The 27,304-nt window shown below is 52.1% G+C and overlaps 1 protein-coding gene across 2 annotated transcripts; it reads right to left on the reverse strand.

Moving 5' to 3' along the window:
- Window positions 1-14,788: 14,788 nt before the first annotated feature.
- On the reverse strand, window positions 14,789-26,561 carry HTR3A (5-hydroxytryptamine receptor 3A). Of its 2 annotated transcripts, XM_006181740.3 has the most exons (9): window positions 26,455-26,561; window positions 23,975-24,141; window positions 22,949-22,993; window positions 20,729-20,838; window positions 19,295-19,464; window positions 17,961-18,121; window positions 17,416-17,626; window positions 17,086-17,307; window positions 14,789-15,678 (listed from the first exon to the last, which is right to left on the reverse strand). In XM_006181740.3, the coding sequence occupies exons 1-9, from the start codon at window positions 26,519-26,521 to the stop codon at window positions 15,380-15,382; spliced, it is 1,452 nt and encodes a 483-aa protein (XP_006181802.1). In that variant the 5' UTR covers window positions 26,522-26,561; the 3' UTR covers window positions 14,789-15,379. The 2 variants fall into 2 exon arrangements, with proteins under 2 accessions (XP_006181802.1, XP_006181801.1); XM_006181739.3 differs by having other exon boundaries at window positions 17,086-17,626.
- Window positions 26,562-27,304: the final 743 nt, after the last annotated feature.

Here is a 27,304-nt window from a genome sequence, read left to right on the forward strand (position 1 = left end):
ACTTAAATCATTGTTATGCTGGGACCACAGGTGTAAACCAGGACATATGGTTCCTGATTGTTCCCATGTCCATTCCTGTGTCCCTCTGACAACCAGTCTATTTTGTTTAATTTGTGTGTTGTTTTTCCATATTTTTATTAAATGTGTATTTTTGTTTTACGTACATGCATCTATAATTCATCTAAATGATATTTTGCTAAAGATCTATCACTGTTTCTCATCTTTTTCACTAAGCCTTGTTCACGTTTACACAGAATCCATTGCTTCTAGTGGATGCATAATACTCCGTGTTGTGCAATCACCATGGGTACCAATGTGCCCACCTGGTGGTGGACACCCCGCTGTCCAGCCTCACCCCATCACGGGTTATGCCATCGTGATGCTCCTCATTCAGGAAGCCTCAAGAGATGCTGTGAGAGTTACTTTGGGATCTCAGGAGCAGAATTGCCAGGTTGTTATTTAAGTAAGCAGTACCAGATTGCTTTCCAAAATTTGCCCGACTCTTCGTGACTGATGTATAAATTTCAGCTCCAGCCCAGCTGGGACACCCGGGGAGGAGAAGGCTGAGAACAGAAGCCAAAGAAGCACCAGAATTTTGGGAGTGAGAAGAGGAAGTAGCTATGACGGGCGGTGCAGAATGTGATCGAAGTGGTCCTAAAGGCAGGAGGGAAAGCAGGAAGGGCTGTAGAAAGACAACACAGGTTGCGTGGTGGTGCCAAACTCTGGCTCTGAAGTCAGAGCCCCCAGCTGGTTTTGTGACTTAGGGTTTCTCATGTGCACTTGGCTTTGGTTTCCTCACAAGTCAACTGGGCACAACGAGTCCCTGCTTTGACAGATTGTAACTTCGTTCTGTATCTGGTACATGATAAGCACTCAGCAAATGTTAAGTGTTTGATTCTCTAACAGCTTTTCATTCAAAGCACTTTTATCAGAGTTTGTGTATGTTGTCATTTGTATGATTAGTTAGTTAATATCTGTATCTTCCACTAAACTGTATGCTGCTTGGGACTGGGAGCCCATGTACCCAGGGAACAGGCATCAAATCACTTCAGCCACATTCTATTGAATATCAGTAAAGACACAAACTTGACCCACATTTAAGGCGAAGTGTCCACACAAAGGTATGAATACAGTTAGGTGTGCTTCACTGAGGAACAGACTACCACAATTGTTAATGCTTTTTGTGTCCAGCTTTAAAAAATCATGGACTCCTACAAGGGCATGGAGCTATTCCATGTTTTATTTTTAAAGCTTTTTGTGGTTTACCTTTCACATTTAGGTCTCCCATCTATCCAGAATGGATGTTTGTGATCGATGTGAAGTAGGAGTCAAGATTCGTTTTTTTCCCACATGGACACCCAATGTATTAAAAAGACCATCCTTCTACCATTGCCGTGCAGCGCCATCTTGGTTAAAAACCAAGAGTTTATTTCTGGACTTTGTCTTTTGTTGAGTTAGTACATGTACCTACGGTTGCCCCTATCCTAGTCTGCGTTGATTTTTATAATTATGTAAAAAGTTTTGAAAACCAGTAATGTAAATCTTACAATATTCTTATTCTTCTTATAACAAAAGATGCTCCTTATTTTCTTGGCTTTTAGCATTTTTCACAAGTGCATTAAAATATAATAAGATAATAAAAGGATAATGAGATTGTTATGGATTGAATTGTGCCTCCCAAAAGATATGGGGAATTCCTAACTCCTAGTGCCTCAGAATGTGATCTTGTTTAGAATAGGGCCTTTGCAGATGTAGTCAGGTTAAGATAAGGTCATATTGGAGTAGGGTGGGCCAACATGTAGGGTGGGTCCTACTCCAGTGTGAGTGGTATTCTTATAAGAAGAAGACAGAGTCACAGAAAGAGAAGGCGATGTGGCAACAGAGGCAGAGATTGGAGTGATGTAGTGGCAAGTCAAGGAACACAAAAGAGCAATAACCATGACCACCACACCTAGAAAGGGTCCTCCCCTACCGTTTTCAGAAGGAGCACGGCCTTGTTGACATCTTGATTTCCAACATCTAGCCTCCAGACTGTGAGATTAAAATTTTCTATTGTTTTAAGCCACCCAGTTTGTGAGATTTGGGGGTACAGTAGCCCTAGGCAACTAATACAAAGATGCTATAATAAACAACCTTACATTTGGAAATTGAAATGAAATAGACAAATTCCTAGGGTAACACCCTTACAAAATGGACACAAAAAGAAATTAAAAATTTGAAATCCTCTATTAAATTGAATCTGTAACTTTAACAAATTTTCTCCACAAAGAAAGCTGTAGACTCAGATGACTTCACCAGTGATTCTACCAAACTTTAAGAGATACATTGTAAGTCGTCAGTAACATGGAGAATTGTTCGAGGTTAGAGTTGGATATTACGAGATCCCAGGCAAAAAGGGTGGAGACATACTCTTGCAGTGAAAATGGGGACGGTAAAGAGAGAGAGATCAGGGCATCTGTGGATGTTCTAGACCTGAGAGAAAGGTGATGGAATGACATCCTTATTCAGGTGTCTGGCTAGGACACCTGAGTCAACCATTGTGACGTTCACTGAAACAGAGAACATGGAAAGTACAGCTGAAGGAGGGGGTTAGTAGGAATTGAAATTTGACCTGTTGACTTTGAGGGGACTCTCCAAGGAGGAACGTTAGACACACATGTAGTTCAGGAGTGCCGTGCGGGTTGAGGATACAGGCTTAAGAATTAGGATCCCACCCAGTGATAGTTGAAACTAGGAGAGAGGAAGGAGTGTTGTCACATGAGAAGAGGTCAAGGACAGAAGCCTGAGGACTGTGAAGACCTGTCATCAGTTGTCAGTCAGGAAACTACTGCAATTTAAAAACACAAAGACAAAAACAAAACAAACCCCCTATACAACTAGATTAAACGAAAAAGAAAACATTGTTACTGCACATTAACAAGTGATCTCAAGGTAGGGCGGCTGTAGGTTGGTGGATGGGTCAGAGGGACCCTGTGTTAGGTTCATAAAGCTGCCAGAACAAAGTCCCACACGTCGGATGGCTCAAAGCAATAGAAGTTTGTTGTCTTACAGCTCTGGAGGCTAGAGGTCTAAGATCAGTCATTGGCAAGGCCATGCTCCCTCTGAGACCTGCAGGAGAGACTCCAGTCTCTGCCTCCATTGTCACACAGCCATCTTCTTTCTGGGTGTCTCCCAGATGGATTGTTAAAACACAGACGCTGAGCCCTACTCCCAGGGCTGTGGGTTCAGTCGGTCTGGAGTGAGGTCTGAGAATCTGAATGTTCAACAAGTTTCCACGTGAGGCTGAGTGCTGCCGGTCTTGGGACCACACTTTGAGAATCAGTGGCTTAAACTAACCAGTATTCATCTCAGAGCACTTTGGGCTTAGCTCCTGGGAAAGGCGTTGCCACTCAGAGGAGGGAGGATAACTGAACGAAGTAGGATGCTATCAGAAAGAAGCAGAGGGAGAAAACCGCTGGGGAGGCAATCAGTAGTATCTGCTATGGAATGGCCAAAGGACAGTCCAGAAAAGACTGAGAAAGAGTGTGTCCAGACAGGCAAGAGGGATTTCAGAATGGAGCCATGTCGGGGGCGCCAAAGAGAAGAGATTTAGGGAGAGAGAGGTCCACACAATTAATGCCACCAAGAGGGGCCAAGAAGATGACCATTGGATTGGACAACTAGGAGGTCTTTATTGATCTTAGCAAGAGCAGGTCTATTTTGGAAACAAGACATGGAAACAGTTACACAAAATACAAAATTATATACGTCTTATCTGCCACCAATACCAAGTGCTGGAGCTAATTCCTAGAGTTGGGGCTGGTTTTCCTGGAATCCAGGTAACCAGGTGAGTGATGAGAGGGGGCCATGTCTTTTGATTTATTGCTGAGCAGTGAAATACGTTCACTGAGGCAGAACGCTCAGTGTTCTGAGCTCAAGCTCAAACACAGCCACATTGTGAGTCCTGAGTTACAGACAAGAGGTCATGACTGGGGAGGAAAGGTTTGCACATCCTCATCTATTTGCTGGACCACACATCCCATCTCCACATATGTTCAGATGTGCCCTTGGAGCCATCCATTTCCTCTTACTTTTTCGTTCTGTGCACATTTATCATCTAGCTTCACGTATGTGCATAGCTATCTACAGGCAAGTCCAGGTTCTGCCACTTGCTACTGGAAGACCTCTCTTGGCCCCCATTCTCATGTCTGTGAAATAGAGACAGTATTTGCACCTCTCATAGGATTGTTGTGAAAGTTAAGCGAGATCATGTGTAAAAATAAAAATACGTGTATATGTAATTGTCATTATGCCTACACATCCATTACTCTCTCTCTCCACATAACATCATCAGCGAGCTAACAATTGATTCCCAATGTTGAATGAGTACAGTTTTAAAGGTGTATTTATATTGCATGATTCCAGCCATATGACATTCTGGAAAAGGCAAAACTATGGACACATTAAAAAGATCAGTGGTTGCCAGGCTTGTGGAGGGATGGAGGGGAGGGTGGGGGTGGATAGGCAGAGCACAGAGGATTTTTAGGGCAGTGAAACTAGTCTGTAGGACCTGTAGTGATGGATACATGTCATCGCACATCTGTCCAAACCTGTAGGATGTACAGTGCCAAAAGTGAAGCCTACGGCAAACTATGGATTCTGGGTGAGCATAATGGGTGGATGTCAGTTCATCAGTTGTAACAAACATAACACTCTGATGGGGGTGTTGAGAATGAGGGAGGTTATGTGGTGGGGGAGGTGTACATAGGAAATCTCTGCACCTTCCACTTAATTTTGCTGTGAATCTAAAACTGCTCTAAAATAAATCTTTTTTTAAAAAGTGTATTTATAGCCTTATACCCACCTGTGTATGGCTAACCTAGTGACACGCTTGCTTCTAGCTTTGCACATAAACATACACACATCTAGACACATGTCTACGTGTCTTTCTAGCAGCTACAACACGAACAACATGGAGGCACTGAATCTCTGTCGGCGACACTGATGTACACAGCCCTCTCTCCCTTTGTAAATGAGAGGTGGGCTAATCTGGGTCCTCTGAGAGTCAGATGCCAATGGAAGGTTAACTGTGCAAGCACTTTATTGGGGAGAATGGCTCTGAGGGGAGCCAGGGAGGGAGACAGGGAAGGCTGGGAGAGCTGTCAGACCACTCTGCGAGTCTGGTCCGAGTGAAGGAGAGAGGGAAGGGATGAGGGAAGCAGTCCTCCTGGACTGCCCTGCAGTGGAAGAATGTTTTGGCAAGGCCGTCAGGGAGTACTCCAGCCCCTCATTCATCAGGGGAGCCGCTGTATCCCAGGAGTGGGCGTCTCTAAGCATCCCTGACACACAGCCACTGGCCAGGAGCGGCTTGTGGGAGGCGTGGCCTCAGCACCTGCACTGCCAGCAATTTCAGGGCAGCAGCCAAGCCCTTGTTCAACGACTCTCAGTGTAACTGGAGGTCCAGTGGCGGAGCATTCTCAGCGCCACCCTATGTGGTGCCACTTATTTCTGCATTTGATCTAAACACTCCAGATTACAAAACAGAAAAACAGTTGGAACTTGAAGGATGAATCACCTGTGTGGTTCCCCCCTGCTACCGTATTTCTAGATGGAGCCTCTGCTCAGAGAGGCCCTCAGGCTGGCGCCTCAGGAAGGCCGTCCCAGGGCTTGGCTTGCGCTCTGCTCCAGGCATGCCTTGGGGAGCTCTGGCCAAGCTGATTGCTGCTGCTCCCTTGCTCCCTGCCCAAGCATGGGAGAGGCCAGGACACTCTTGGCTGGGGTCTGCGGGGACCCAAACCTCAGAGCAGGGACAGGGTGGGTGCGGAACTCCTCCTCTGAGATTCCCCACATGCTACCTGCTCCCTGGGGTCCATGACCTCCTTTGTGATGGGGCTGCCCATCCAGCCCTGATCAGGGAACAAGGGACCGAGGGCGGCCAACGGGCTGGTGGCTCTGAGTGAGTCACCCTGTGTCCAAGGCCAGGTCCTACTGATGAAATTGCCACAGTGGCCCAAGCCCAGTACTGTACAGACGAAAAGTCTTATTTATGTGAAAGATACATCTACAGAGGGAGCGATAAACTGCAAAGTATGAAGGTTTGCAGCAAACGCTGTAAAGTTTTATATTCCTGAAAACTAGGGATAAAACATAAAACCATTTAAAGCAAAGTGGATAAAAGGGGCTTCCACACGACTGTAAAACAGCCTTAGAACAGTTAATTGCTAGTTTCTTATTACAGCAAAGAGAGTCAAAACAGCCTTTAAAATACCCATCATTGGAAAGTGAAAGGGAGAGATGACAAGGACAGGAGGGAGTGACCTGCCAGAAACAGTGTTTGGGCCCCAGGCCCCAAGTGCTCTCAGAGGAGGGACCATTGTCATTCTTACATGACCGTCCTTTCCCCAGTACTGAGGGGCTGGTTGCTGCCCAAGCCTCTTGTGGAAGCCACAAAGACCTTGAGTGACCGTGGACAAATCATGTCACTGCCCTGGGCCACAGCATCTTCTCCACAAGGAAAAGAGTGCATGATGGCTTCTCAGGTCCTTCCAGGTCCAGTGCTGTCACCACTGTCCACCCAGCACCTCCACATCCCAGGCACCATGCTAGGAAGGCCGCAGGAAAGAAGGTTAAGATTCCGAGAACAGTGGAGATCGTTGCAATTCCATGTGATACTTCGTGTAACAGAGGTGTGTGTGGGTCTGACGGACACCCGGGGAAGACGGCTGAGAACTCTCAGAGGAGATGACATCTGAGCTGCATCTTGGGAGTGAGCAGGAATTTGTCAGAATGACATACTAGGCAGAGAGAATAGCACGCGAAAAGGCCCATGACCAGAGCTTCCAGAGTGGTACACACTGGGGTCCATGTAAATGATACCCCTGGGGTTGTACAGTGCACAACCTGTGCGGCCTGCCACAGCCACCCTGTGCGAGCAGGGGATGACGAGACTGGTCCCAAACCCCAGGATGCACCACTGTAGATCTTCAGGGTTGGACCTCTCACCCCACCACCCCCATTTCCCACTATCTCTCTTATATCAGGCCCCTTAAGGGTGCTACTGCTTAACTGTGGCCTGGACCCAGGGGGATTTCGGTTCTACTCACAAATGCTGGGAAACCCCCAGGGAACTCTCAGGAAGCTAGGGAGAGGCCCAAATCCATCTCCCCCTTTAGCAACACAATTGCTCTTTCTCTTTACTCAGCAGGAGGGCATATGGGTTTCCTACACCACAAAAGGGATTATTAACGAAAAGTAAACCTTTAGGGGAATGGTTTACACCAGCCCCATTTAGCCACCTTTCAACCCAGTGGGGCATATCCCCTGCCAGCAGCGCCCCCTCCACACTGTACCCAATGCCCACAATAGCACAGGGCAGCATCTCCCACTGGGGGGGTGGGGTGGGTGGAGGGAGTTGTTAGAACCGTGCCCTTTGGGTAGAGGGGGTGGGGACCCTCGGAAGCCCCTCCCTCCGTGCCTCTGCCTGCCCAGCTCAGCTTCCTGCTCCAGAGTCAGCCCATCTTTCTTCCTGGGGACAGGAGGGCAGAGGCCGGGCTAGGACTCCATGCAGCTCTGCTGAGGACATACGGCATTCGACCTGTGACCCCACAGGAAATCCTTCCAACCTCTGAGGCAAACCCCAGGAGGAAAACCATGACCCCATAGTGGACAAAGGGCAGTGCGAAGGCTTCTCCTCCCTTCCCCCAGCCCAGGATCGCTGGCCTCTAGCATCTGCAGGAGAGGAGGCACTCACAGCCAACCAGCACCAGGAGGGTCTCAGCCATGAAAGGGGGCCAGGGAAACCATAAAGGGGTGAGATGCATACATCCCGCTTACCCGGGACAGCCCCCCTCTACAGCTTGCTGTCCACGGGCAATTATTAATACCTTCGCTTCCAGGACAGAAATGCTCTGGTTTGGCTGATAATTACGGTATCATTCCAGTAGAAAGGGACTTGCATAGAAACCACACCACTATGCCCTTCATTCATCCAAGTATCGAACCTCTGCACTGAGCCTGGCCCAGGTCTGGCCCCGAGATACAGGGCTGAGTAAGAAGCTGTCAGTCCCTGCTGTGGGAGCTCACGGGTTTTGGCAGCCACAGCCCCAAACCAGCTGTGGCACAACATGGAAGTTCTGGGGGAAAGTGATTCATTCTCTCAAATGATCTCAGAACATTCACTGAAGAAGTGACATCAGGGACTTCAGTGGTCAATCAGCCTCTTCAAGGCCACCCCTTCTCCCCAAATTCTGCAGCCATCTCCTCAAGGTTACCTGCCCGCCTATTCTCTAGTGCTTTTTTGGCTGCTGGATCTCTCTTCCGCCTTACTCCTGCCCCCCACCCACACCAGCAGTGATGGGGAGAGGTAAAGAGTAGATTAGAGAAAGGGTGGTAGATAAGGGCTCCCACCTCAGGGCAGGTGTCGCTCCTGGACCACAGCGCACTCACTCACTACATGCAAAGCATGGATGACGTGCCAGGCACTGTGTGAGCGGCGGACGGGACTGAGAAATACCTGCCTTTGGGGATTACAGGCTGGGAGCCAGGATAAATGTTGAACAAATCAGCCACCAACAAACAAATGAATTCCAGTCCTTGAGAGACTAAAGAGGGTAGGGGGTGTTGAAAGCACACACACACTGGGTGAGGCTAAAGGAGTGGGAGAAACACTCCCTCCCCTAAACAAGACTTTTGAGGGGTGAACCTTGCATGGGGATTTTAAGCCCCGTGACAAACCCACGTGGCAGACAGATCTGAGCTTCTTTAGCGAGAACCAGAAAAATGAGTCCTTGGGTGGAAAGGGCACGGAGTGGCTGTGTCAGCAAAGAGAAGAGGAAAGAGCTCAGAGCTGGAGCCTCAGACTGTGAGGAAGTGTCACCCGGATGGAAAGGCAGGATTCCCTGGACCCTAACCTGGGAGGCTCCCCTAGAGTCTACTCGTCCATCGCCCTGCCTGCACTGCTTTCATAAAGAGGGGAGACCAGGAAAAGGGGAGGGCGTCTCTGTTACAGTCTTCAGAGGGAGGTGATTCTGCACCTCACCCTCTTGCTTCAGGAAGCCCCAGGAAGAAAAGCAGACTCTGGGAGTCAGGGAGGGAGGGGAGACAGAGGCTGATCTTACATCTCCTGCCAGGCTGGGGGCCTGGACTCATTGCTTTCATAGCCCCGTCTCCTAAGGTCATAAAATAGCTCAAAATCACCGCCATAAAGCTATTGCACAAATGTATGCTACCTAATAAAAGGTAATATTTCTTATATAGTATTAATTAAATGGGTCTGAAACGGATAACACCTCATTTTTGCTGTGCAAGGGCCTGGGCAGGAGGTTCTAGATTTATACGCAAGAGCACTAGTAAAACCATAGTTAAAATTTATCAAGCATTTACTTTGCGCTGGACCTTTGACTTGCATTGCCTCTTTTAATCCTCCCAATAGTCCCATAATCTAGGTAATGTTATTGTGTCGATTTTACAGATGAGGAAAACTGAGACAAGGGTAAGGTAAGCAACTTGCCCAAGATCTCACAGAGTCATAGGTAGAATGACGGCTCCCCTCAAAGATAACTACTTCCTAATACAAGAACCTGTGGTTGTGTTGCATTATAAGGTAAAAGGGACTTTGCCCACGTGATCGATTTAAAGATCTTGAGACAGGGCGGTTATTCTGGATCCTCTGGGTGGGCCCACTGTATTCACAACGGTGTCTATAAGGGAAAGGGAGGCAGAAGAGTCAAAGAAGGTGGTGTGACAAGACTGAGAGACCTGAAATGTATGCCACTCCTGGCTTTGAAAATGGGGAAAGGGGCTGCGTGCCGAGGACTACAGGCAACCTCTAGAATCTCGAAAAGGCAGGGCAGTAGATTCTCCCCCAGAGATTCCAGAAAGAACACAGCCCTGCCAGTCCATCGTGGACTACTGACCTCCAGAACTGTAAGACGACAAATTTGTGTTTTTCGATTGGCGTAATTTGTTACAAAATCAGCAGAGAATGAATACACCCAGCTAGCATGTGAAACAGCACAGTTATGGGTGTTGCCCTGGGAGGGGTAAAGAAATCACATCATTAACCCTATTTGGGATCAACATCATCCCTTCAGTCCCTCCCCCTCCCCCAGAGCCACCGGAAGAGTGATTCTGAGGGTCCCACCTTCCCATCTAACTACTGCCTCTCCTCAGCCCCCTACACATAACTTCCCAGTGCCTGTTCTGGGCAGCACCTTACTCTTCTTTTCCCAGGACCACTGAGGACCATCTCATAGCCAGTGTGGGATGGGCTGGAGTTGGGGCCCCAGAGATGTGGGCAGGAGAAAAAGGCGGAGAGTCCTCCATGGACCTGTGTATGTATGGGTTTGGGGTAAAACATCTTCACCATCAGGTATCAATATTTTCATCCCATAAACAAAGAGAGAAAAAGAAACTAAGTGTGCAGCTTAGTGTGGGGTCCCGACCTGAGCACATAAGCAAGCGGGGCCATCGCTCAGGGATCAGTCCTGGCATGGTCATAAGATGGGGAGGAGGCAGGGGGCCAGCCTCTGCCCAGAGCATCAGAACGGGGCACCAAGCACTCTGGAACATGATCCTTAGTGCTGGACAGAAGGAAGGGGGTGGCCTTGAAAAGGGGGAACTCAGAGGCTCCTAGGGAGGGATGGGAGCATTTTAGGGCGGGGGGGGTAAAGAACGGGGCAAGAAGTGTTTCATAGTCCCCTCCATCGAACTTCTGGGCTTTGCTGCCACCTTATGGACAGAATTTAGAAGGACAGGGTTGTGGCTGCCCTTGGCCAAAGTTGGACATCTCATTCCCCGCCTTAGGATTGTACTTGAAAGAGTCTTGAGTCGAGGGCTCTCCCAGGCACTTGGAAGTGAATCCCAGGGGCTTCCATAGTCCTGGATGGTCATACTTATGATGGGTCCCTTTGCCAAGAGTTTAGTTCTCTTTGCAGATAGGAACACAGGAGATGGAATTGAAGAGGAGAGACCCAGCCAGGATCAGAATAGTTCACTCAAGCTGTCCCCAGTATCCACACGCTTTCCCAGAGGAGGAACTCAAAGCTGCGGTTTCAGGGAAGAACGCTGTACAAAGGAGCCTGGGAATATGCAGGGGCGAGACAGAGCAGGGAGCTACAGGAGAAAAAGGGATATGGATGTGCGGGATGTAGAGACAGGAACTTTAGCTCCCACTGGCCTTATGGTGAGTGACCAGCTCACCTCACCATGCCTATCTCTGAAACGGGGTCAAGGAAGTGGGGGAAGTCCTCACCCATTCAGAATGTGATGTGAGCAGACAGAGGGAGGGCTGGTATGCCACCGACCCTAGACATCCCTCTACTCTGGCCTCAAGACTTCTCTGGGCTTTGGCTCCATACTGGGAGCCTGGTGCCCCACACCTGTGGGCAGGTACAAATGTGAGACCCATTCAAAGGATGAGAAGACTGAGACACAGAAGTGTTAATTGCTTGTCCAAGGTTTCACAGCTAGCATGTGATGGGGCCAAAATTTAAATTTGGGGTAGCCTACTCTGCACAGTGCTCTCACAAATGTGTGGCAACAGGAGTAGGCATGGCCAAGCTCTGGTGTCCTAGCTCGGGCTCCCTCCCAGCATGAGCTTGGGCCTGTGGAACCTGAGGCAGGTCCTCTCCCTGGTTGGCCCCTTCCCGAGCTAGAGGTCTAGATAAACCTAGATAAAGGTCTCTCTTTAAAAGCTTCTAGGAAATGAGGTTCCATTCCTTCCCGCTCAGACTCCCAGACTAATTCATGTCGGGAATGTGGCGATCGGGAAGTTCTCCCTGCAGTCTAACCTCCACCCCTCCTCCTGCAAGTCAAGCTCAGATATAAGGTCCCAGCTAGGAGAGAGCGTGAGGATGGGGAGCAGGCTTCTGTTTCAGAGAGGGGTACTTTTCGTCTCTACAACTGGGGTTTAATTCGCTAACTGTGACAGTAGGGGCTGGCCAGTCACAGGCCTTAATGGGAGAGTTTAAATTACAGAGGACCAAGTTAGAGGAAAGAAGGGGAAAAAAACTCAGCAAAACCCACCCAACTCCCAGCCACTGGTACTGCAGCTGATGGGTAATTATCTGCTGTCTGCGTGCACTGTTGGGGCTCCGGACCCTGTCTGCTCAGGGCCGACAGCGCAGCCGGGGGAGCAGGCCATTGAGTTGGTGTCAGGTCAGGACAATGGTGAGGGGCCCCGCCAGACCCTTCCCGACTTCTTCCCCCCTTTTCCACCCCTCTGCCCACCTCCAATCAGGGGAGGAGCTGCCCTCTCTTGCCCACGCCCCTCCCCAAACACTCAGAAGAGAGAGGGAGTGATTAGCATGGAGTATTGTCCCCAGATAATGGGCCCCAGCTGCCGTTTGAAAGAAGCGACAAAGCAAGCGCCGGGCATTATCCCCTCGTTAAATCTCTGTTATTAGATTAGATTCCAAACGTATTGATTCCGAGGCTGGGGGGAAGGGAGAGAGGGAAGAGAATCTGGCTCGTGCTGGACCCCACTCTCCACAGGCTCGCCCTCTCCCCGCTTCACCTCACCAGGCAGCTTTCCCTCTTTCCTGGTCTCTCAGGGACATCTCCCCTCCGCCAGTATCCTGACTCTGAGCTCAGCTACTCCCCCTGGACTCTCTCCTGAGAGCTGTCGAATGTCCACTCCTGTGAGGGGCCCAGGGGTCATTGAGCACAGATGGCTGTCACCCAGGAGAGGAGGCTGCCTCCCCAGATGTGATGGTGGCAGTGTAGCTGGCTCCGCAGCTTGGAGCATCCTAGAGGGCTGGGGGGGTCCAGGCTGGGCACTTTCGAGACCTTTAAGGGAATCTTTTGAGTAGAAATGATGGGTTTGGAAAGCAAGGTGGCTGGGAAAGGAGGCGAGAACTGGGACTGTATGCAGGTGAGCGGAGAAGGCTGCAGGGGAGGAGTGGAGATGAGACAGAGAACTGGGAAGCTTCTCAGAAATACTTGTAAAGACATGGATGGTTTCTGGCTTTCTCTCTCTGCTTAGGATAGAAGGCAAGGCTAGAACTAAAGTGGCAGGAGAAAGGGAGAGATAACAGGTGGGATGGAGAATCGGGGTGTTCTTACATCCCAGACAGAGTAAAGGTCTCCTCGGGAGGAGACCAAGATCAATACTGATGGACAAGAGTTAGTACCCTGGGGGATTCTCTGGCCCTGGGCCTCAGTTTCCCATCCCAGGGCAGCACAGCCTGGAGGCTGGATCGATGAGCTGATTGGCTGTGGCTAGTGGAGCAGAAGATGTTACACGTGGCGGCTTATTCTCGAGGTGGTTAATTGGCTGCCTCAATGCTGGGCTCTGTTGCCCCATTGATTGTGGGCAAAGAGAGGGGAGGGGGAGATGGGGAATCAATAGGTTGATTAGTGTCTTACTAGCTCTTTGGTTGGACACTTTGTCAATAGCCACCCACTTACTGATCAGTGGTGCATTGACAGTGCCAGGCTGTCCAACTCTCTCTCTGTCTCTCTCTCTGGCCTAAGACACGAGAATCATCCAGCAGCAAGGCTGGCCCGGCAAGGCCAGGTGGAGTGGGGCACCTTTCAGCCCAAGACCAGGTTCCCAAGTATGGGCTGTCAGGATCCTCCTGAGAGAGTCAGGCTGAACCGTGCTCAGCCTTAGGCCACTCTCTGCTCAGCGGGAGAGAACAATTGTGGATGGAGGGCCAGTCTCCAGCCCCACAGTCTCCTGCTTTTTGCTGGGGAAACCCTGAAACCTACCTATGAACAAAACAAAGTAAAATCCTTAACTACTATCAAAAGCACATACATCTGGGATGGAAATAACAGATGAAACCTCATTCCAGCTCATCTTAGGGACAAGCAGCTGGTTAGGCAATATTTAATGAGTTCTTTCTGCCTGCTGGGGAGGCTGGGGTGAGAAGCTCAGAGAAGCTAAACCAGACAAATCGGCTTCCTCAGGCTCTAGGCTTTTTCAGACACGAAGCTCTCAAGGGCCCAAGGTTCTGCCCTCCATCTGGCCTCTGATGGTCTACAAACTAGAGCTGCAGAGTTTGGGGTCAAGGGAAGGTCTAGGTTCAGGTGTTCCATACTGAACCCCTTACAATTAGCCAGCCTGAAACAACTCATCCCAGATATTCAGGGGTGGGGTGGGGTGGGGTGGGGTCCTTTTCTTTTAGCCTGGCAGACTCCAGTCCCTGAGAGACAGGCAGCACAGGACAGGGAGAGGGATAAGGCTGGAGTGAGCACAGGAGAACCGGGGAAAGCCTCAGGCAAACATGGTGGACGCTGAGCACCATTCTCGGTGGTTTCTGGCGTTCCTTTCCTCTGAGCGCTTGTTAGGTGGGTGGAGCGGTAGAGTTGCTATGCTCCTTAGCATGTCTTAAAGCCTGCTGAGTGGAAGAGGGGCCCAGATAAGAAAAGTAAGATCGATGCTCCAGACTTTGCTTCCCTCGTGGTCCTGCTTTCTGGTAGATGTGACAGGGGCCGGCTGCTGAGAGTTCCCAAAGGAGACAAACTGAAGACTTGGCGTTCTCTGCTTTCAAACACCAAACCAACTGGTGCTGGCCGTGGTACTGATGTCCTCGCTGACTGCCAGCTTCACCAAGAGACTGGGAGCCCAGAATGGTAACAGGTCTGTGTACGCCCTTCCAGCATCTTTCCAAGGGTCACAGAGCTAAGCCTCCTCCTCACCACCTCCCCACTGCTAAGTGTTCATGGTCCTGACCCTCACACCTCAAATCCCACCTCCCGTTCTTCAGAAGAGCCACCGTTTGGTCACCTCTGAACTCCTTGGGGAGGAAATCACCAAACACCTGAAACCACAGATAATTCTCCAACCTCATTTTCACCAGTAACTTCAAACCTCATCTTCCACCCACCCAACTGCAGACAAATAAATGGTCAAGAAGAGAGTTTAGGGCTTCATCGCTTTTTATTACCCAACCCCCCCCCTCCTCCTGCCCCCATCTAAATTGTGTTCAGGGAAGTAGCCACAGGTGAAGTGAACAGGGAGACGTTAACGATGGATAAACCCAATCCAGAGTTATCAGGCCCGTGCAGTAGAGAGCTGGTTTACCCTCCATCTAAAACAAGGCTGAGGGAGTAAGCAGAATTCCAGAGTGACTTATTCAGGGAAGCGCCAATGGGGAAACTGAGGCTTGATTGCTTAGGTAGTGAAGTCAGGGCATGCTTGGGTTGCTCTTGATCTAAGACAGCATGTTTTAAAGTCATAATGGGCAAGTAGGGGAGTGGAGGAGGATGTAAGGACCAAGGTTTTAGGGAAAAGTTAAGGCCCTGGTTTGGGATTGCTGAGATGAACTGGCAAGGGAAACAGCTGGGGAACTGTGTATGTGTCTTGAGAAGGTCCCTGGCATCCCCTGAGCCCTGAAAGTCCCCCATCCCCGTCCTAACCAGTGCCGTTACCCACCCCCTGCTGGGCTGTGCCCACTCAGGAGTACTGCCAGATGGACCAGAGTGTGACCAGGGTGACACTGTAGGCCAGCACTGCCAGCAGGTAGATGCGGAAGAGCAGCCTGTCCAGCAGGGAGCCCACGCGCAGCCAGTCCCGGGCCACCTCTCGGCTCTCGTCCCGCTTCTCCAGGAAGTGCCGGATGGAGGTCAGCTCCTGCAGCAGCCCGCGCATCGCCAGGGAGGCCTCCCGAGGTGGTGGGGGAGGGCTGCCTCTGCCCCTCGGGGTCTTCTCCAAGTCCTGGGGTCCCGCCAAATGGCTGCAGTGGTTTCCCATGTCTAGAAGAAAGGCAGAGTGTTGGCAAAGGAGGGAGGCCCAGCACGATTGCCTGAACACTGGCCCTTATGTTTCTGTGGCCTCAGGAATGTTTATTACATGCAATTTTAGGCCTAAAGAGTACAGAGAATAACTTAACGTGTTTGACTCAACTTAAGCATATAAAGAAAGCCCATAAGGTTGAAGGTCCCTGTAGACCCCTCCCCACATCACCAAGACCATGAATTTGATGTTTACCCTTCCCATGAGTTTTTTTTAACCCATGAGCTTCCTCCAGCAATTTGATATCCATTATTTCATTTGAGCCTCCCAGTGGCCCCACAGAGAGGCAGAGTAAGAGTGGTTACTATCCACACTCTTCATATGAAGATGCTAAAGCTCAGAGAAGTTAAGTGACTAACCTGGGGTGACACAGCTAATGGTGAGGCCACCAAAGCCCAGTATCAGATTCCAAATCCACTGCTCTGTCCACTACATCATATTAACCTCACTGCCTCCCCTGCGTGACTGCGAGACCTTCTGGACCAGAAAACACACCTTGGGATCACTACCTTCACCAAGTGCGCAGTGGGATTGGGTATTAGGCTGGCATATGAGCTCATTAGCTCATGATGAGGTGGTCTTAGGTCAACCAAAAGTCTTCTGTAAAAGGCCTGGCCCCAGCCAGGAGGAGAACACAGAGGAATGGAGTAAGGTGGCGGGTTTAAAACACCAGCTTAGAGTCAGATGGGCCTGGGTTCAAGTCATGGTTTCACTAGGTCCTGGCTCCATGAAGTAGGGCAAGCGGTTTGGCCTCTGCCTCTGTTTGCTCGTTTGAAAAATGAGAATGGGGATCCTGTTGGGTTGCCATGAGGATCACCTGTGATAATGCACATTTTTCACCTGGTAAAGTGATCAAGAAGTAAACCAGCAAACTAACAATGCTGATAGATTCCGCAGGGGCATGAGGAATTTAGTGTCCCTCTGTGCCCTCTCTGCTTCATAGGTGTTTGAAATTCAAAAGGACCCTGTCTTTGGCTGATTCCAAGGAGAGAGTGATAGGAACCCGGCTGCAGTAAAGAACTGGGTGGGCATAGTTGTCCTATTAACTGCCTGAGGGCATCCATTTGATCTACCTTGGGGTCCGTCTCAGGAAAGGCCACTCCGAGCCCAGAGGTTTCAGCTCCTAACATGCTTAGCTCTGGGATGCCTAACTCCTCTCTGTCCGCATCTGGGCTGATGAGCGGATGCAAAGCTGAGGAAAGGGCTGATTGATGCCTTTGGCTGAAGTCTGCCGTGGGCACTGTGTGCAGGCCGGTACCCAGTTCCCAGGCCCGGCCCAGGACCTCTGGCCTGGCACGCCCTCTGGAGACTCCCCACCATGTCCCTGCCTCCAGGCCAGAGGGGGACTCTCCTATTCACACTCTCACCTGAGCAGTCATCCATCTTGGCGGCTTGGGAGGTGGCTGGGGGCCTCCGGGAAGCTGACTGCTCCCCTAGGCAAAGGAGCAGGGCGATCCTCTCCAGAACCAGGTGCCGAAGCCAGGCGGGCACTGGCCGCTGCAGGTCTTGCTTGTGCACAAGGCGCACGATGAGGATGGTCTCGGCCAAGCTGATCACCAGGAGAGCCATGCACACGATGAAGTAGACACCTGTGCACCCCGGAGCGGGGTGGGAGTGGGGGACACACACGGGAGGTAGAGGTAGAGGAGGGCCAGTTCCTCGGCCACACCGAGCTCTTCCCCAGGAGAGGGTCTTACCGATGAGGGGTGTGCCGATGGCCGTGGCCGGCAGCGTGTCGGACACAATGATTAGGAAGACCGAGTAGCCCAGGAGAAGAGTGATCTTGAAGGAGACCCTCTCACCGCTGTCCGGGGGCAGGTAGAAGCCCACGATGTCCATGACCATGAGGAAGATACTGGGCAGCAGCAGGCTGACCGCATAGAATAGGGGCCGCCGGCGGATGACCACCTGGGATGGAGGGAGGAGCTCGGGGAAGCCTGGGGACCTGAACCCCATCCCAGACCCCCTGCTTCATGGAGATTTCAGCCTGGATTGCTCAGAGAAGGAGCTGAAAAGACCCTACATTCTGCCTCTGGATCCAGGCTCGGGGCTGTTCAGGGTAAGTAAGGGGCAATTCAGTTGTATTTCTCCATCTACTTCATTGAGGTTCTGAGGGATGAGTGTGACCCTGGAGTTGAGAAAAGGGCCACGGAGGTACCTCCAATATGCCTCCTTAAGTCTATCTGGGTGTGACTTTCTGCATCGTTTTACCCACATCCGCCCCCACCCCCACCCCACTCACATAGAACTTCATTTCCGCGTAATGGTGGCTGCTTTCTATGCTGAACTCCTGAAACTGGGTCAGCACCCCCAGCAGCTCCCACTCGCCCTGGTTCATGAAGACGCTCCTGTCCGACTTCACGGTTTCCGGCAGCCGCAACAGGGAGATATTGATGTCCTGGACTGAGACGGGAGAAATCAAGCAGCTTTGGCGTCTCGGCCGGGAGTGTGCCAGACCCTGTGATGGTGGGGCCGCACCCACGTGGCATGGCTCAAGTCTCAGCCCTTAACCTTCAGCCTCAGCTTCCTCTGCTATAAGATGAGGTGATAGTGCAACCCTGTACCTACCTGTGAGCGGGGCTGTGGTGAGGGAGATGAAGGCTCGGACGGAAACACAGCAAAATGCAGAGAACCAGACAAACCTTTTATTCGGAAACTCTCTCCTCTCTCTGTATCTGTCTGTCTCTTTGTCTCTCATACAGACACCCACACCCCTTCAAGCACATTTCTAGGTTTCCTGTTGGACTTTCTCATTTAGGAGGTGAGCGAGAGTCAGCATTCCTCACCTCTGCCTTCAGAGAGCTGCCTGTCTTTAACTTTTTTTTTTTTAATGGAGGTGCTGGGGATTGAACCCAGTACCCTGTGCATGCTAAGCACAGGAGCTGGGAGGGAGGAGGAGGGGGCAAGGTGGCTTACAAGGGGAAGCTGCAAGTGTATAACAGAAGGAACGAGGAGCATTAGGGGTCCAGGGAGGAAGGCAGGTGGGCTGGGAAGCGCATGCCAGGTGAAGCTGGAGTGGTGGCTGTGGGCAGGGCCAGACTTTGCAGGGGCCTGTCGGCCAGGTAAGAGATTTGGATTGTGTCTCAGGGGTGCTGGGAAGCCATTGAGGGTTTTAAGCAGAGTGACATGATCAGATTTGCATTTTATAAGATCTCCCAGGCCGCTGTGAGGAGCATGAATTGGAGGGGGACCAGCGGAGTGGCTTTCGCAGCAACGTGGGCAGGAGATGAGGGTGGTTTGCATCGAGGGGAGGGGCTGTCAGTGGAGAAGTGAGTGGATTTAAAAGACATTTCACGCCAGCCCCCATCTGTGATGTTGGGGAAGAACTGTCCCTGATTGCTGCATCCTGCCATCAGTTCACACCGGCACATTCAATCCTTATGACAGCTGAGGGGGGCGGGAAGGGCAACAGTACCAGTGCCGTTTGGAGGATGAGGAAACAGAGGCCCAGTAACAGTGACAAATAAGTGGCGAGCAAGCTGGGTGCGGGAGACCGCATCCTAGGGTGTGCTCCTCCTGCAGGCGTCCTGGGGGCCCCCCACCCAGTGCTCCGCCTCCCGGAGCCCGCAGACTCACTGGTGTGCAGCCAGCTGGTGAAGGTCAGTGAGCAGTTCTGGACGTCGAAGGGGAAGTTGTAGATGTCGAGGCTACAGGCGGTCACCACCTGGAGGGGCTTGTAGTTCTGGACCTCCCCGTCATGCCGGACGTACACGTATGGGATATATGGAGACTTCCCCACGTCCACGCTGGCCAGGGAAGAGGGGTCGGTGTGGGGCGGGCTCAAGAAGCAGGTCAAGCCCTGGGAACCTGAAGGTCTCTGAGCAGCTCAGCAGGGAAAGAAATGCAGGGGGTTCCAGGCAGCAGGGCAGCCTGGCAGTTTAGTCTGGTCTTCGTTTTCCCAAGCTTCTTATCTACCTCCTGACCTGCCACAGCCAAGGCCACTTTCCAAATAGTAAAGGTCATTTCTCCTTTATTCCCCTGGCAGCCTAGCCACGAAGGCAGACTAGGTGCCCTCAGACCCCAAAGCCACGGGCTGTAAGGAGATTGCCCAGCTGTCCCCATGTACCACCCCTGACCCCGGGCTGGGCAAAGCTCAGCCCCCAGGGTTGCCAGCCTGGTACAGATAGGCTTGGTGGGAAAGCAGAACCTTGAGAAGTCAAGACGAAGGCTACTTCACTTGTTTAAGCTGGAGACCCAGGAAACTGGGGCTCCCCAATCCCTCTAGCCCAAGCAATGCAGGGCGTGGGGCTCTGGGTCAGCTGTCTCCCCGAATAATGATGCGAGGGACACCCCCTGAAGATGGGCGATGCAGTGGGTACTGGGTGGAGGGCAACTGGCCCCCGCCACCTTCCCCTTCAACCTGCCTGCCCAGCCATCTTCCCAGCCCTCGGATTCAGGAGCCCAGGCAGTGGCGCCTGAAGGATGGGGAAAAGGGAAGTTGGTCAAAGCCAAATGAGACAGTGTTTGGCTATTGGGAAAAAAGGCTGGTGGGACCCATTTTATATCAGGGGTGCAATCTGTGGCCTGTCAGGCACCTGTGTGACTTGAAAGTCTGAGTGTCTCCAGGCCCCAAATCTCCTCTATGACCAGGAGCGGTAACCACCGCTGGTACTTCATTCCTTTCAGTAATAGTCCTGCTCCTTTTAAAACACAGGCTGCCCCTCATTAGACTCTTATAAGTCAGTGTGGATTCATTCACTGGCCTCCTTTTCATGGGGAAGAGGGCCCTTGGGCCAAGAAGTACAAAGTTCCAACATCAGACATAGAAAAAGAGGAGTTTGTCTGTTTGTTTGTTTGTTTTTTAAAGAAAAGGAAAAGAGGAACAAAAAAGACAAAGGGGAATTTGGGCCCAAGCCAACTTTACCTACAGTTCTGCGGGTCTGGTGGGGCATCTCAAACGCAACAGCTGGGATCTTGTCTCCCGCCCCCTCCTTTCCCCAGCCCCCGCGCCTCCCCCCCCCACCCCCCACCCCCCGCCCTGCTGCCTGGCCATCTGATGGCAGCACTCACAACTCATTGATGAGAATGTCCGGGACCCAGATGCTGTCCGTGGGGATGGACAACTTGGTGATGTTGTCAAAGTCCTCAGGGTTCCACTGGAGAAACTCATCAGCCCAGAACTAGGGGAGGAGAAGGTACAGTCACGGGCAACCCCTTACATCTTGGGCGGTATGGTCCGCAACTCAGGCCAACTTCACCGCTCGGAACCCCATGCAACAGGTGGTGTCTTCTGGGGAGAATCTTGGTGTCAGTGGTGCCCAGACCACTCAGTAGTCCCCCAGCCTCTGTACTCACACATCCGGTGTTCGAACATGACACAAACAGACGCAGCCTCTCCCCGGGAAGGTATTCAGTCTTTTCTAAATGTTATAAATCCTCTAGCCACCAACTGAGGGATCTTAGACAAATAGCTTCTTGGGTCTTGATCTGCACATATGCAAATGTAGCATGCACCTCACAGGGTAGAGATGGTTATTGCTAAATTTTGATCAATGCTTCCTGCACTATCCTGCCAGCATGACTGATCTAAAATGTAAATTTGATAGTGTCACTCCCTTGCTTAAAATTCTTCAGTGGTGCCCTGTTGCCATTAGGATAACATTAAACCTCACGGGCAAGAAAGGCCTACATATTCTGACCTGCACCTGTCTCTCTAGCCTCATTTTTCTTGCCGAGCTCTCCGTGCAATCTACCCTCCAGCCACATGGAATTAAACATTGTGGAAACCTCCACATCGTTGCATACCCTGCTCCCTCCCCATCCTGCAATCCTGTCTTCTCTATCGAGATGAATGTTTCTCATCCTTCCAGACTTAGCCAAGGCATTTGTCTGTTTCCTTCTCCAGGATCCTTCTATGACCCCACTCCCCAGGCTGGGTTTTGTGCCTCCTCTGTACTCCCCCAGCGGCTGGTACCTTACTTTGCTGCATTGGAACAGTTGTCTTGCTGCTTTGAATTGTGGCTCTTGTGTTGGTGGCCTCCACTAGTCTGTGAGCTCATTGTGGGCAGGGCCTGAGTCTAGTTTGTGTCTCTAATTCTGGTCCCTTAGCACAGCTGCTGGTACACAGCCGACTGGCCTCACTGCTGGGACAGACAAGTGATCCTACAGGTCCAGAGGTGGGACTGAGGCTGGATGTCTCGGGAAAGGGGCCCCAGGCTGCCTGTGCTTTCTTGGGTCCCCAGCTTCAGGCAGGTGTGCTCTGTATAAAGCGATCTCTCCAAGGCCGAGAGGGAGCAGTACATGAGGAATCAGCATTCTGGCTTCTTCCTCCACACCACTCCCTGTCCCATGAGCTGGTGGTGAAGGTGGATGTCGCCATGAGTAGGGGAAGGGATTTAACAGAGACCCACATCTGCCAGGTGTGTCCCCAAAGCCCCCTTCAGGTGTGACTTCTAGGAGCTGTCCCCCGCCTCCTGCCGCCCTCCCTTCAGCCACTTTGGTGTCCCCTCCTGCTCTGCCGTCTTCCCCACAGCCTCAGGGGCTGCCGGAGCAGGACCAGCTGGGGACCGCAGCCCCCGCTGCTGGCCTGCCCTCCCCTGCCAGCTCCAACCAGAAATGCCGCCAGGACCTTAGAGTCATCCACACCCGGGTCCCTGAGCGATGCCCCTCAGAAGCTGGCAGAGGAGGGAAACGGCAGAGGAGGGGAAGGCTAGGTGGATGGACTCATCCTGTTTCAATCACCCAATTTGGTAGTCGTCCAATTTGACTTCACAGAAGGAAGAACTTTCTAGCAATTAGAGCCGTTTGAAAGCCAGCAGATGCCTTCTGAGCTCTGGGGCACTGAGGTGTTTAATCAACAGAGGTGGGGCAAGCACTTGCTTGAGGTGCTGTGAAAAACCTCAGAAGCCAGCAGGGTTTGGAGGATTTCCCTTCTGCTAATCTTGAAGCTTCCTTCCGTCCTCTGAGATTAGAGGAGTCCAGACTCAGGAGATCCTGGGTCTCATGAGTATGCCTGGCCCCTCTCCCCTCCCCACACCTCTCCCTTCCTCTCCTCCCCCTCCCCCCTCCATCCCCTCCCCTCCCCTCTCTCTCCCCTCCCCTCCCCCCTTCCCTTTCCTCCCCTCCCCATCCCTCCCCCTCTCACTTCCCTTCCCATCCCATCCCCTCCCCTCCACAAGGCCTCCTAGAGTCCAGTCCCATCCCGTCCTGACTCCTCTGAGATGGAGTCTTTCCAGGAAGGGTAAGTCCGGTCCCAGGAAACGCGGGTGGGGGAGGGGCTGGTCGGCTCACCTGCCGGTACCAGATGTAGGTGGTCAGTACCTGATTCTTCTCATCCTGAGGAAGGAAAGGGTGCTCAGCACAGGTGGCCCTGTGGGCTGGGGGCCCACCTTGCACACACCAACCCCAACAGGAGCTGCTGCTCAGTGTCCCTGTTTCCTTGGGAAGTAAGACTGATGAAATGGGGCGGGGAAAAGACACCAACCAGGAAAACTTGGTCTTTAATAGGACACACCTAGAAAGAAGTTCAACTTTTTTTCAACCTCATATGTTTATATATATATGTATATATATCTCCTATTACCTCCTATTATGTTGTGTATATTTTGCATATACATATATAATATAATAACAGAAGATGATAGAAGACATACGTGACAATATCATGGAGATACACGTCTGTACATTTATACATCTCTCTATCCAGATAGATGTCTGTCTCCTGCCTTAGTATGAAGTCAAGCTGTGCAAAACCACATAGAGTGAAAAATTCATCACTCTCCCTCCCTCATCCAACTCCCAATCTCCCTTCCCAAAACAACCACATTGTAGTAAACTGTGAAGGTCCGTTCCGCCCACCCTCCCCCAGCACAGTGCCCAGCATCTCTGCAATTGCCTTCTTGTTTACCTCTGCCCAGTGTCCGACCTCCTCTGCTGGGCAGTGCACCCCACCCTACTCCAGTAATTGATTAATTGACTTATTTATCATTCGTTCTTCAACAGCAATTTAGTTAACACCCGCCATGTACCAGGGATGTGTGCAAGACAGCAAGGGCGTAAGTGGATCGGACAGTCTGAGCCCTCACGCAGCTCCCACCGCAGAATCAATGTGTGACTGACCACCTGCCGTGAGTGACCCACTGGCTGTAGGGCGTGGGAGAGGCAGCCACGCAGGTGAGCCCAGTTTTCTGGTTTGGACAGCTGTCCTGAGCCGTGCCAGACCACAGGTATTGTGGGCAGTTAAATGCCCACTGTGCTGCCGGGGGGCGACTTGGTCTCACGTGGTCTCCCACCCAGGCAGCGGGGCGGAGCGCTCACCACATTGAGGATGGCGTAGACGATGACGTCGATGGACACGGTGGTCGGCTTCCTCCAGTCCCGCACCGGCCGCACGCCCTTCTTGTAGTCAGCCAGGAGGTGATCTGACAGCCTCAGCAGAGCGGGCCTGGAGGAGTTCTGGGCCGGGAGGCCCCCGCCGTGCCTGGCTGGGAAGGAGAGCAGTTCCAAGTGGACGGTGGGGCCTGAGCCTTCCCCAGGTCTCCTGCCCTGGTTTGAAAGCTGTTCAAAGGAAAGTGACCCTAGCATTCCCCCCCTCCCCAGATGCCCACACACCCCACAGGATGACATTCTCATCACTAGAGCATTTGTCTAGAGAGATTCCTGCCAAAATCCAAAGGGATTGTCTGGAAAGGGGAACAGAGGTGCCCATTTACATGAGAAGGGCAGCCGGGCGGTAGAGCAGGTGACATTAGACAGGTGAGGTCTAAAGCAGGCTGAGAACTGAGACAGGCTGAGAGTAGCTGCCTGCCCAGAGGAGGTGCGCCCGTGGGAGATAAAGGGAAGTTGGCGCTGGGACGTGACGCTGGGAGGTGCGAGGTCTGCAAGAAAGCACAGCCCCACGCACACAGTTTCTAAGCCCAGTGGGCTGTCGAGGGTGAGCTGCAGCCAAGGTCAGATCTCAGCACCCGCCCAGCTCCTCGCCATCCTCTTGACCCCAGCCCGCAACTGACAAAGAGGGAGGGGTGGGCCTCCAGTAGAACAGACGCCCCACCTCCGTCCTGCAGATTCCATCCCCAGAAGATTCCCGCCCCCTCTCCACGTTCCCACAAACTCCCAGGGACGGTTGGCCAGGCCTCCTCTGCGGGCCAATTTGATGGGGTTAGGAAGAGGGCTGGGGTGAGGTGTGTAGGAAGCGAGGAGAAGCCAGATTGTCCCCAGAGCAGGAGGCCTGCGAGGACAAAGCAGCGACGGGAAAACCCAACTCCGAGGCCCAGCCCCTCTCTGGGGGAATTTCACCCACACCTCAGTCGTCCCTCTGGGAAACAGTATGGGTGCTTCCTGAAAGATGCCAGAAATATGGTGGTAAAATTGGGCGGGGAAGGGGAGCGCCGGGGGGACCAGGGTACAGGCTGCAAGGCCATCAGGGGCTGGCAGCGTGAGACAGACCCTGGGGCCAGCAGGCCTGGATTCTCGAAACAAAGCTGCCTCTTTGATGGTGTCCATCACCTGTGCAACCTGAATAGCAAATTGGCCCTGCCCCTCACCCACCTGCCCCAGATAACCTTCCAGCTTCCCTCAGAAAGACAGAGAAGAGCAGAGAGAGAGGAAGACAAGAAGCTGTTTACTGCATGTCTCTCTTGGAATATTATCAGTGAACATATGGCTCATTTCAGTTTCAGAAAAGCCCACTGCAGTGGCTTTCATGACAGTCCCCACTATACAGACAAAGACCCCTAAAGTTCAGAAAGTACTGTGTCCTATGAATAAGGGAAGTGAGATTTGAACCCGGGTCCCTGTGTGTTTTCACTACACCAGCAACAGCCCAGCAACAGTCCTATTGTCTGGGACTGTTACCAGTTTGGAGAGAGCCAGACCGGGCCCTGCAGGCCTCAGAGCCAAGGGCCATTGCTGGGAGGGGCAGAGCTTCTCCCCAGACAGCGAAGCCCCAGACCACAATCATAACTTGCAGCCTCAGGCCTCCTTGTCGCACTGAGCTTCCCTAAGCGACAGCTCGGGGGGGAAGAAAGCCTTGTGCCCAACAGCCGTTCAGATCTGTCCAGTTAAGCATATCCTAACTGTGCCCCAGGCCCAACTTTAACTCAGCTCTGGACGGAAAGAAAACCTCCCCAAATGGGGACTGAACATTGTCTGAAGCTGAAGGAAACAGATCCTTTTGTGCCTAAAACACCCTGTATCCACGGGAGGCAGGAAAGGATGGGTGGGGTAAGGCAGAGAGAAGTTTGGTGTTATTGGAGTTTAGCCCTGGAAGGGAACTTAGAAGTGGAAGGCCCAGGCAACTTGTGCAATGAAAGCAGTGGCGTTGAGGAAAGATGACCACGTTAGTTCTGGCCTCCACGCGACTGCTAATGAGCTGTGTGACCTTGAGTGAATTACTCCGCCTCTCTGGACCACAGCATTCCCACTTATAACAAGACAGGGTGGACCACATGAGCTCCAAGTTCCCTTGCAGCTGCCATCTGATGGGTCTGGGGGCAGGGCAAAGAGAAGGGGAACCCCTCTCTGGTGCCTGTCTAAGCGTTTCCCGCATCACAGGCTGCTGCTCTGAGCCCCTCTCTGCAAGCCCTGTTCTCCCCTGTGCTCATCCTCTCCAACTTGCCAGCTGGACCCCAGTGCCTTAAAATTTTCTCATGCTCCTATGTGGTAAGATCCCTGACTCTCCAGCAGCTTCACCCACTCCCAAAGCCCCCTTGCCTCAACTCTTGGAGGAACTGAGCATCCGCTACCCAGCCTCCGTAGCCGCCGGCCAGGTCCCATGTGCTTCCCCACGGTCCCCTTACCTTCTCCCGGCGCCAGGAGCGTGGGCAGAAGCAAGGCAAGCAGCGCCCACGGCACCCACAGCAGCATGGCGAGCTTCCCGCCGGGCGGGGGTGCCTCTGAGTAGCCCTCAGGGTGAGCCCTGCTGAGGACCAGCCAGCTCACTCTCTGCCAGCCGCATGTCCCCACCAGCCTGCCTCTCTGGGCTGGCTGCTCCCCGCACCTTCTGAGGCTGCAGCCTCCCACTGCCGGGGCCACCAGGGCTGGGAAGCTGCCAAGTTTTCCTGCAATCAGTGCTTCAGCTGGATCAGGTTTCAGGGTGGGAGGGAAGGGGAGGGAGCCAGTGAGAGGGGAGCCCGCCAGACTGATGTCATGTGGTTGGAGCCCAGTCCACGCATTTGGCCAGGTGGCCCGGCCAAGTTCCCCAAGGAGTGACTTGGGGACAGGGGGCTGCAGAAGCCCCTGGAGCGAGGATGCAGCCTGTCTGCTGGGAGGTGCTCCAGGCTGCTGCCTTCATTTATGTCCCCTGGTAGCACTGGGCTGGGGCAGGGTGGGGTGAGGGAGGGGAAGCAGGAGATCCATCCTCTTACTGCACAGGTGACACAGTGTCCCAGCTAAGCGGGTGACAGGTGTCTGCAGACAGAGGAAGGGGACCCACGTCTGCCTAAATTTTCATATTTAAATATGTAAGTAATTCTATACATGTATATATAGAATTTTATATAACTATACATACATATTTATATATTTTAATATGCACAGTAAGTACGTGTTATAAAAATATAATAGTAAGACATACTCATTGTAGAAATACATGAAGAAAACTTAAAATCATCCATAAGCATACTTACTGCCAGAGACAGCAGTAATAAT

Source organism: Camelus ferus, chromosome 33 (assembly GCF_009834535.1).
Source record: "Camelus ferus isolate YT-003-E chromosome 33, BCGSAC_Cfer_1.0, whole genome shotgun sequence".
Lineage (NCBI taxonomy): Eukaryota > Metazoa > Chordata > Mammalia > Artiodactyla > Camelidae > Camelus > Camelus ferus.